We start from the raw sequence: 10,830 nt of genomic DNA on the forward strand, positions 1-10,830 counted from the left end.
GTAAGGGAGAACGGCTGCTCTTTGCCGAGGCGGGAGAGCTTTTCTTTCATTCTCCCCCTCCTCTCCTTTTTCCCCACTTCCGTGAATGCAGAGTGTCCCGTCACCTGGGTAGAGTTTTTAAACATTTTCGTAAAAATCGTTGTTCCTTTGTTTCATTGAGCTAGGGGCAGCCCAGGCAGAGCTGGCTCTAGGAAGGTCAGAAGCGCCCCTGGGAATGTGGGGCACCTACTCCTACGCCTCCCCTGTGAGTTGTCCCTGGGTAGACAGCTGGCAGTTGAGTGCACCAGCCCCAAAGGACAGGGTCACTAAGTTGCACCAGCAATGTTTTTCCCTGCCTACCCTGTGGGTGATAGTGTTATATTAGCTTTCTAAAAATACAGTCCTCTGAAGCCAACACTGGCCAAAACACCTCTCACTGGGACAGTTCAAAAGTAGGACCCCTGAAAAGAGGGGGAGAAGACAGGCACTGAAAATTCATTCTAAACATAGATTTATGGCACTGTTCGCCTCTGAAAATTTTTAATGAGTGTTTTTAATTTTAGTAGTGCAAATCCTCTTGATATTTTAGCCATTTGCTTTTAGAAACTAGTCAAATAATATTACTAATATTACTTGGAATTAATTAATATTACTTTGAAATTGGCAAAAATTGAAAAATAACTGTATCAAGTGGGTAAATTTCAGTCTGATTCTTGAGTGTTTGATAAAAGAAGAGAATCCTGACACAGAGAAATAGTTTCAAAACAAGATTATATTGAATTTTGAATGTTTTCATTTAATCATATTTGAGAATTTCTTATTCTTTCCTGGTACTGGAGGTGGATATATGTGTGTGTGTGTGTGTGTGTATATATATATATATTTATATATGTATGTATATATATGTGTATGTGTGTATATATGTGTGTGTATAGGTATATCAGCTGAAGATTGCATTTTATAACAAGAAAGTTTCATATCTGGAAAAGAAAATACAAAATGATATTACGTGAGAGTTTGTGTTTAAACAGCAATAAAAAAGAAACAGGATCAGAAGCTGCAAGGTACTCATACACCTTTTGAGAGAAATGTGTAAAATGTACATTAAAAATCCTTTGGAAATTTCCATATTACGGTAAGTAATGATCACTTGCCCGAATGAATTTTCAGTGAAGGAAAGTTAATATACTAAAATAAATTAGAAACAGGCCTTTCACTAAAGCATGCTCCAAACCCTCTCACTAAGACCATGGCGATGCTGTCCAGAAGAAGCCTTGATGGGGCTGGAGTCTTTTCCAGCAAATGAAACACTTAACTTTGGTCTTTTAATTGAGAAAGATTTCAAGGTCTAAAAACTTAAACAAAAAAAAAAAAACAACCTGGGTCAGCACTCGCTTGAACAAATGTTTGGTGAATAGAGTAAATAAATGCAGGGGGAAAAGCCCCGAATTAGGATGTTAAGATTGCTTTTCCTGTTTTTAATTTGAACTATTAACCCTTTCGTGCTTATGTTGTTAATTTAACAAAAAGCCATGCTGTGATCCCACATAGTGCATGTACTAAAATGAAAAGGGATTCCAAATGGATTAAAATAAGCCTCCACAGCCTGGGTTTTTGCTATCTCCTGATCGTTATGGTTAATGATGCAAATCACGTTTTGTTTAGGTAGATTCTGGCCCTGTTTAAGGCAGAGTTCATAACCAGGTACAGATTCTAGGTGGTCAAGGTGTTTAGACACAGTAGTATACATTTGTAGAGTTGCTGACTAGAAGGTGCTTTTCTTCTCTTGGTGCTAAAACCCATCAGAGATGTTAAAGTTGATCGTGTTTATCAGCTGTTATCTGACTTACCTACTAAATTAGAATATTAAATATAAGCAGAGCAGTAGAGCACAGGTTATGATAGCAAAAGGACCGATTTCAAATCCCCACATTGCCAGTGCACACGCCCATGTGTCCTTGACAAATCACTTACCTCTGTCTGTTGTGTTTTCCCGGTCTGTAAAACAGTTATGAGAATCCCTGCTTCTAGAGTGGTGCTGGAGATGGGGGTGGAGTGAGATGTGCATGGAAGGTCTAAGCTAATGGCCCTCAGGTAGGTAGGTGTTCAGGCTCAGGGCTCTGCAAGCTTTTACTACAGCTTCAGTATAGCCAGGTATCATTGATAGTACACAGAAGTAGTTCCCCCCCGCAGGCTATTTGAGATTAAGACAGATCCACAGAGGAGGCAGTGTTAGCATTTTGTAGGTACTTTATTTGCAACCTCACCATCAATTAGAAGAGAATTGATGTTCTATAGAAATTCAGATTTTTAACCAAAGCTATGATGAGCTCATTTCTCCAAATATGGCTCCAAGTCTTGTGTGGGATAAGCTCCTAGAGGAAATCTTGGCACTGAGTTACAAGGGATAGGAGAATTTGATTTCCTTCATAATTCTAGAAACCATGAGAGCATCTTCCCATTGACGTAGACAGAGACAAGAATGCGTCGCGGTTGCCTGGGAGTTGGAGCGAGCTCGCTGGGTTTCTCTCCTAGTTTTCTTCTGTAGACCCTTTGCCTTACTCTGGGTCCTTGCAGTATAGGCCTGGCACTTTTAGAATGAAGGTGCTTGGATTCATCAGATGTAGCTCATTGTTTTGTCTCTCTCTAGCCCCTCCCCCTTTTTTGGTGCAGTTATATTATGATTTCATTTTCATTTCTAAATCATTTCCCATTTATCAGATATCTTCCATAAAATGCAGTGAGGTGATACATTCCGTTTTGTTGGGCATAATTTGAAGCTCTTGATTCCTATTACAAAAACAAACAAACCAACCGATAAAAACTTAAGTAGTTACAGTCTACCTGGGCAGAACCACAGTTTCCGGTGTTAATGACATTTGCCCTCAGTCACACACACCCCCCTTTGTAACTCTGGAATTTCAAGCTACTTGGAATGTGAAGAGCAGCTTTTTTGATTTATACTCTTCCGAGCCCAATGGCTCCACAAGGGTGGTCTCACTTATATAGATTTATCTTCATTCATCTGAATTTGTCCCTTTTTACAAGTTTTTCTTTCAAAAGAAAGAAACAGGCCCCCTCAACAGTGTCTCATCACGCTGATTCTTCTCTCCCCCTCCAAGCCTTCCTGTCAGCTGGGATCACACCAGACAGGTTTCTGGTTGGCCCAGGATTTGAACTGTGGTTTTCCATGTGGTTCCAGCATTGCAGGGATGTGTCCTGCCAGCTGCAGGCTTGACCTGGTCCTCTTTCTTTGTTATATACTCTGTTATACTTGTGTGCTTTGAATTTAAATAGCCTAACAGATACAAATTTGTGTACTTTGAACTTGAATACCCTAGCACGCACAATTGGAACTGGGTGGGTTTTGTGGTTTGGGATTTGGAAATTAGTGTAGAGCCCTGCCGGGAAACTTTTGCCTTTTTTTTTTTTTTTTTTGCTTTGTCCCACTTCACTTCTCCTGCCCCTTTATGCTTGCTACCAAGTTTAAACCTTTGCTTTTGGTGTTTATAGTCCACAGTTAGCTTTTTTTTTTCTCTTTAAACTTTCTTTGGACATGCTCTCCATCTCTCCCACTGTCTGTCGTGCACTTTCACGTCTAAAAACTCTGTGATTCTTGTTACTCTGAGTGTCCTGTGGGAGACGGGCAGGTTGTGAGGGTGCAGGCGATGGAAGGAGGCAAGGGAGAGAAGCAGTTGGCTCTGCCAGAGGGCATTGCTGGGTGGCACTTTCCCAGAATTTTCCGTCATAGGGTAGAACGTCGGTCGCATAGGTCTTGGTCCGTCAGCTCAGACCTTATTAACCCTGTTTGGAATCATACTGAAAGCACGAGCGTTTACAGACCAACCGTTTAGACCAGTCAGCCCACATCTATTTCCTTTATCGAGCTTTGTTGGGTCACAGCGGTTCATACCGAATGGTAGATAAAGGACAGACCATGATTGATGGCTAACTGGAATATGAGACAGAAACTCCTTGGGCATATTTGGCAGTGGAATGAAGGATCATTAGATATTTTCTTTTCTGTTTTCTATTTCTAAGAATTATTTTATTTATGATTATTTTTTAATTTGACTAGAGAGAGAGAGAGAAAGTCAGAAAGCAAGCCACCAGGTCCAGGACTGAATCTGTGGTCAGCCCTGTGGGAGTCTAGTACCTTAACCACCAGGCCATATGTCAGCTCCCATAAAATATTTTCAATAGGGTCCCTAATACATTGTTTATAACCCCAATTCTGAATACTGTATATGTATTAATTGTAGTATAAAAGTAAGATGTCATTAATCAGAAAGATCCTGAGTTTTTCATTTATATGTACAAAGTACACGGATCGCAAATATTCCTTACAATGTTAGTACCTTGTAAGACACAGTATCTTTTTGATGAGGTGTATTTCATATCTCCCTCACCCCTGCCCCATACACACTGTACAAATATAGTCCTGTTGGGATGAAGTTGAAAATGACATATTAATTCTGAAAATATGAATAAAATATATGGAATGCTAAAGAACTCAGTGGTTTACTACTCAAAACACCTAAAAATCCTGCAGTGTCTAACTGGGTCACAGAAAATCTTTTAAAGCTTTGTTACTCTTCCTCTGCACTTTCGTCTAACCCGTAATGTAACATATTTGAAGTTACTAGGTAACAAAAATATACCATAATTGTAAACAAAGTGTTTCTTTTTACATGTAAATATTGAGAGAGGTTGCTTATTTTATCAGACTCTCAGAAATCCTGTAGGTCTCCTGTGGAACCACTTTATAGTTGGTTAAGCTGAGTGAGTAAATAAAGATTTTAAAAAATCGAATAGGCAGACTTCAGACCTTTTAAAATTTATATTGTTACTTATTTAAAAATAAATTTCTTTGTATGAATTCTAAAAGTTAAAATGTAGCAAAAACAAAACAAAAACCCTGGAAGCTAATGCTGCAGTTTATTTCACAACTGATGTGAAGATAAGTAAAGATTGCTGTTTGCATTTTGGTTTAGGACATTTTTGACAGTGATTGGTACACCTCTCGAAATCTAATTGGGGGTGCTGACATCATTGTGATCAAATACAACGTAAATGACAAGTTTTCATTCCATGAAGTGAAGGACAATTATATTCCAGTGATAAAAAGAGCTTTAAATTCAGTCCCCGTCATCATTGCTGCTGTTGGTACCAGACAGAATGGTAAGTACTTCATTTCCTCTCTTATAACAAACATGCAAGGACCATATTAATTTGAAATAAAGCTAAGTTTATTGATGATTCATACTTCTTTTGAAAAGTAAATGATTTGGGGTTCAAATGGCAACTCATCTTGCTGTTATTTAATATGATCAAAAGGTATCAAAGGAGAGGATCACAAACTTCTGCTGTGATTTTAATGGGTACAAATCTTTTTTTTTTTTTGAAATTCAAATTGCTCTCCCCACAGAGCGAGAGATGGAGAAAACACCCTCCAGTGGGACATGGTCACACCACGGTCCCTTTTCCATTACTCCATTCTGTCAGGATTTGAGGTATGCACGCACACCTACCTGCTGTGTTCATCAAGGCACCAGGGCCAGGATTTGAACCACAGTCAGCCATGTGGGATCCGGCTCCCTTAAACAGGAAGATACGGGGCTGGTCCCAAATCTGTTTCTCAAACTGCTCTTTGACAGTGTGAAGGAAGCCAGTAGTTGTGTTCTTTTCCATGAGAGGTACGAGGCTGACACTGAGTCCTAGAAAACGTCTTTTGACCATCTAAAGCTCTACCTTAGGCTAGGCTGAGGAACCCACGTAAGGACATGGGCTTGGAAGCGGGTGTTTAGGGAGACAGCAGCCAGTGAGCTGAAACACTGACAGTACTGCCTAAGAGAAAGGCATGGTTTGCTCCTTGGCTGACGGATTCATTTGGTTCTGGCATTTTCGGCCCGCCATCGCTGCTCTGCGTGCTGTCATCAGCTATCTCAGGGCCAGTTCAGGATTCACTCTGGTTTGGTAGTATGTTACAGATCTTAGTGCTATTTCCTTAGCAAAGTTGTCATTACATTTTTCTTTTTATTCTTTTTTTTTAAGTTTTAGTAACATTTGGGTAACAGGACATAATCAAGGACACAAAAGTTCACTCATCTTAGAGAGCAGCTCAGTGCGCTTTTCCACACACGCGTTTACACAGGCATCACTCAGATCGACCTAGGGAACGTTTCCAGCCCTCTGGCAGACTGCCTCGCACCTCTTCCCAGCTAATAACACCCCTCCTCATAGGTAACTGCTATTCTGACTTCTAACAACACAGTCTAATTTACCTGTTCTTGAATTCATACAAATGGAAATTATATGGTATGTAGGATGTGTGTCTCGCTAATTGCAGTTCACATAATACATTTGATATTCATCCACGTTATACTTACCTGTGGTTTGTTCATTTTATTGCTGTGTATTACTGCATTGTATGAATATACCAGAATTTACTCATTCTCTTTTGGATGATGCTTAGATCGTTACTAGGAGTGGGATTGTTGGGTTACAGGGTAGGTGTATGTTTAGAATTAGAAGATACAAGGGATCACCAGATGGCATAATGGTTACATCGCTGGACTCCCATGTAGTTGACCACAGTTCAAGTCCTGGACCTGGTGACTTAAAACTCATCTAGGGCGTATGTATGTGTGTGCCCAAAGTCACAAGAGAATGGAGGACAAGGGATGGCTGTATGGCTGTCCTCCCTGGGGGGCCGGGGGGGTGATCTCTCGCTTTCTGTCTCTCTGGTGAGCACACGTGCCCTGTTAGCAAAAGTCTCTCTTAAAAAAAAAAAAAAGAATTAGTAGATAGAAATAAAGCAGGCTTGACCTCCCTGTCCTGAGCCCTCTGCTTCCCTTTCTTTTATTTCTAGCCTTGACTCTTGAGTTCCCCACACTTCCTGAGTCTACGCAGACACAGTCTGTGAGTCTGACTCCAGCTTTCACAATCGCACCAAGTGTGTTCTCACTCACTGTCATTTCCTTCTTGCCAGATTTCACATATTTTATTAACAACGCTCTCACAGAACATAGCGAAGTACTCCTCCTTCTCCACTTAATAAAGCTACTCTTTCTTTCCTGGTTCTGGTTCTTCGCCGTCTTCGCTGACCTCCCCGGCCCTCCCCACACACGCCAGCACTGCACGGTGCAGTTGTTTCCCAGGGCTCTGTCCTTCCGTTCCCCCTCTTCTGGCCCTTCCTCCAGACCATGGGCCTGCTCCTCCCTGCCCTGCCTTCGTCCGTGTGTACTCTGACGATCGTCTGGCCTGTGTCTCTGACTCCAGCCTCTCTACTGACCCACGTCAGGAGAGACTTTCTTTCTGTTCTCTAATTAGACTGACGTTGAAACTTCTGGATCTCTCCTCTGATTCTCTTCTTTTTCTATTTTATTTCCTGCCTCTTTATGCCTTCTCCTGACCCATACACATCATCGTTCTACTGATGAGGGCCATACCTGTCCACGCACCCGAACTGGAGTCATCCTCAACCCAGCTCTCGCTCTTTTTCTCCATATTCAGTTGATTAAGGACTGCTTTTAATTTTGCATTTTAAATCAGTCTCCAAACTTGCTTTCTCTTCCTTCCGCTAGATGCCAGGTCATGGTCACTCCATTCTCTGTGATGGCGGCCATGTTGTTGGTGTCCCGCAGGGCAGTTCCAGACTGTGCCTCAGTGCAGCAGCTCACTCCCATTGTAAAACCTTACCTGAAATGCAAGATCTCTTGGTGTAGCCTCAGAATACCTCACGAACCTTGTAGGGCACAACCCTGTGTCGTATGTCCCAGTCACTCTGAACTACTTGAAGAGCTTAATGGCTTTCTTTAGGTCTGGGAAAGTCTCCACTTTCTAGCTGGGTATATCACTTCCCTCCACTTCCTCTGTTCTGTAGTTAGACTGATGTTGACTCTTCCGGATCTCTCCTCTGATTTTATTCATCTTCTTTTCTCTTTCTTATCCCTCTATGTCTTCGTGTTGCATTATGGGGGAATGTTGCCCTTTTTATTTCAGGCCACACATTAGTCTGCTGGGTCTGTTCTGCCATTCTGCTTTATTAGATTTTTCATCTCAGTGACTTCTCATCTCTGAGATGGTTAGCTGATTCGTCCCTTAATTCCTTATTCTGGTTTTAAGGATGTAAATACTTTAAAAAGAAACTGTCTTGTTAATTAATTATACTTAATAATTCCATTTTGATTAGATTATTAAGTCTGGTATTGGGACATTTTAAGTCTTTCCATTTGATAAGATTTTATTTTGTGGTATGGATGCTCTTAAGCCAGGGTGATTTTTTTTTTTTCCCCATATGGTGCATGTGCTTGCCAGAGAGGCAGAGAGACAGTGAGAGGGAAAGTGATAAACCACCCTCAGGGGGCGATGGCCACACTGTAATCCCTTTTCCTCCTGGGATTTTTGGGCATGCACCCATGCGTGCCTGGCATGAGATTCTAACCAGTGGATCCAGAACTCTAACCACAGTCAACCATGTGAGAGTCCAGCACCTTAACCACTACTCCACCTGCTGGCCCCATCCAGGGTGAGTCCTTCTTTGAAAAAAATCTTTTAGGGGTTAGCAGGTGGCATGGTGGTTAAAGGCTCTGGACTCTAATGTGGCCCACTGTGGTTCAAATTCTGGACCTGGTAACTGGCTTTCTCACATTCTCTCTGTCACTCTCTTTAATTCTTTGAAAAAAGAATTATTGGTGGAACCAGCAGTTAACGTAATGGCTATGTCGCTGGACTCCCATGTAGTCAACCGCAGTTTGAGTCCTGGATCCTGTGGCTTAAACTCATGCCGGGCGCATGTGCATGCGTGCCCAAGATCCTGAGAGAATGGAGAAGAAGGGGTTGTGGCATGGCCATCTCCCCGGGGGGTGATTTCTCACTTTCTGTCTCTCTGTCTCTCTGGCAAGCGCACGCGCCCTGTAGCAAAAAACCTCTCCAAAAAAAAAAAGAATTATTGGGGTCTGACAGGTGGCATAGTGGTTAAGGGTGCTGGACTCCTCTGTGGCTGACTGGTTTGAGTCATAGACCTGGCACCTTGATTTCTCACTTTCCCTCTCTTTCTTTCACTCTGTGTCTCTTTCTCTCTCTCTCTCTGTCCCTCTCTGGTCAAGTTAAAATACATAAAAACACATAAATAAATAAATTTTTAATTAAAAAAGAATGATTTATTTAACTTTATTAATTGTTATTTATTTAATTTACTAAAGGGTACACACACTCACCAGAGGGGGAGGAGTAAGAAAGCAAGCTGCCAGATCTGGGACTTGAACCCTGGTCAGTCGCGTGGGAGTCCAGCACCTTAACAACTATGCCACCTGCCGGCCCCAGGGTGATTCTTAATTTGCCTGCTTTTGCAGTTTACATTCCCTGCTGGATTGATGACTTCCTCTCCCTCAGGCCAGCTGCTCCTGAGGCCGAGCTGGAAGTAGAACCACACAGTTTCAACAGGCCTGGCTGCTTCCACCACGCGCTGCCGCTCAGCTCTAGACTGTAGCCTTTGGGCCCCCTCCTGTTTTTTGTCCAGCACTACTGTGCAGTGAGCACTCTGAATTATTTTTATTTAACTTTATTTATTTACTTTAATTGACCAGAGAGGGATGGGGGGGGCGAGGTGGGAGAGTGAGAAAGCAAGTTGCCAGGTCCAGGATTTGAACCTCCGTCAGCCATGTGGGAGTCCAACACCATTAAGTACCACGCCACCTGCCGGCCCCTGTATTCTGAGCTTCAGCTTCCGCCTGGTGGTGCTACCTGTCTTCATTCTCGCGGACACTTGCACTTGCAGTTTCTGACCGACGAGCTCTCCCTCTGTTTGCGGGGCGTAGCTCTGTATTCACTTCTTCCTCCTGCCATTGCTCTCCTTTCTTCTGTCCTCCCCCTGCCTGCTCTTTCATCATTCCTGTAATATGGTACGGGGGGAGGTGTCGCCATGTAGGCTTAGCTTGCCATCTTGAACTGGGAATGAACGTGCTCCTGTTTCTCACGTCTAGACCTCTGTGTTTGCTCGTCCTGTGACTGGGGTGCCCCTCTACGCCGCCCCTCCCATCTTCAGAGCAAGGTACACTTACCTTTTAAATCATTGCCTTCTGTAGAGAGCGTTCCATTCCCCATCCCCACCCCAGGCAGAGCTCATTTCTCCTCTCTGTTCCCATGATGCCGTGTACACCTCTGATTTCCTTCGTACGTGTTATATTATTTTATCATTGTTTGCAGTCGTGTCTTTCTGGCTCGGCCGACTGAGTGTCTTTTATCTTTGCATCTTTATACCCTAGTGCTTGGTGTGTGGTAGGTGCTCAGTAAACATGTCCAGGTAGTGATAGAATGGTTTAATGGATGATCTAAATAAGTGAAAAAATCAATTTCACTAACAAGGTGAAACTAATTTAGCATATACGATTTGATTACAAAGTGATTACAAAGTATATCTGGTTCTTCAACTCAAGGACCTGTGTTGTCCCCTCCCCCTGCTCCACCCCCAGTCCCTGTGGCAGGTGAAACTGGGCTGGGAATTGTCCTATAGCTCCTCTCAGAATGCCTTTCGGAATTAGTTCAGTAAATACCATCTGTCTCATCTGTTTCCTTTGTTACACGTGTTGTAGACAAGCTTGACTATGTGGATGTCTTCATCATACTTGGCTTTTAGTTTTCAAGGAAAATGTTTTCCAGAATTGGCTTAGGGTGTAGTCATAGCCTTAAGCTCCTGGAGACGGGCATCCTGTTTTTCCGTTACTTTTGAAGCCTTGCTACAGCCTGGTACATGGCTAGCTAGAATTTTTGACAAGAATTTCTAAAACCTTCAAGCAGTGGCAACATTGTAAAAAAAATCGCCCTGCTTGGTTCACAGAGCCACTACTT

General features: G+C 42.5%; 1 protein-coding gene across 1 annotated transcript in view; it reads left to right on the forward strand.

Moving 5' to 3' along the window:
• The window catches only part of RHOBTB3 (Rho related BTB domain containing 3), a 74,025-nt gene that overhangs the window by 966 nt on the left and 62,229 nt on the right, over positions 1-10,830 (forward strand). Inside the window, exon 3 of the mRNA XM_006169853.1 lies at positions 4,974-5,160. Within this exon, the coding sequence (XP_006169915.1) occupies positions 4,974-5,160 (187 nt within the window). The remainder of the gene's footprint in view (positions 1-4,973; positions 5,161-10,830) is intronic.

The sequence above is a fragment of the Tupaia chinensis genome, unplaced genomic scaffold (genome assembly GCF_000334495.1).
Source record: "Tupaia chinensis unplaced genomic scaffold, TupChi_1.0 Scaffold147554_1, whole genome shotgun sequence".
Taxonomy (NCBI): Eukaryota; Metazoa; Chordata; class Mammalia; order Scandentia; family Tupaiidae; genus Tupaia; species Tupaia belangeri.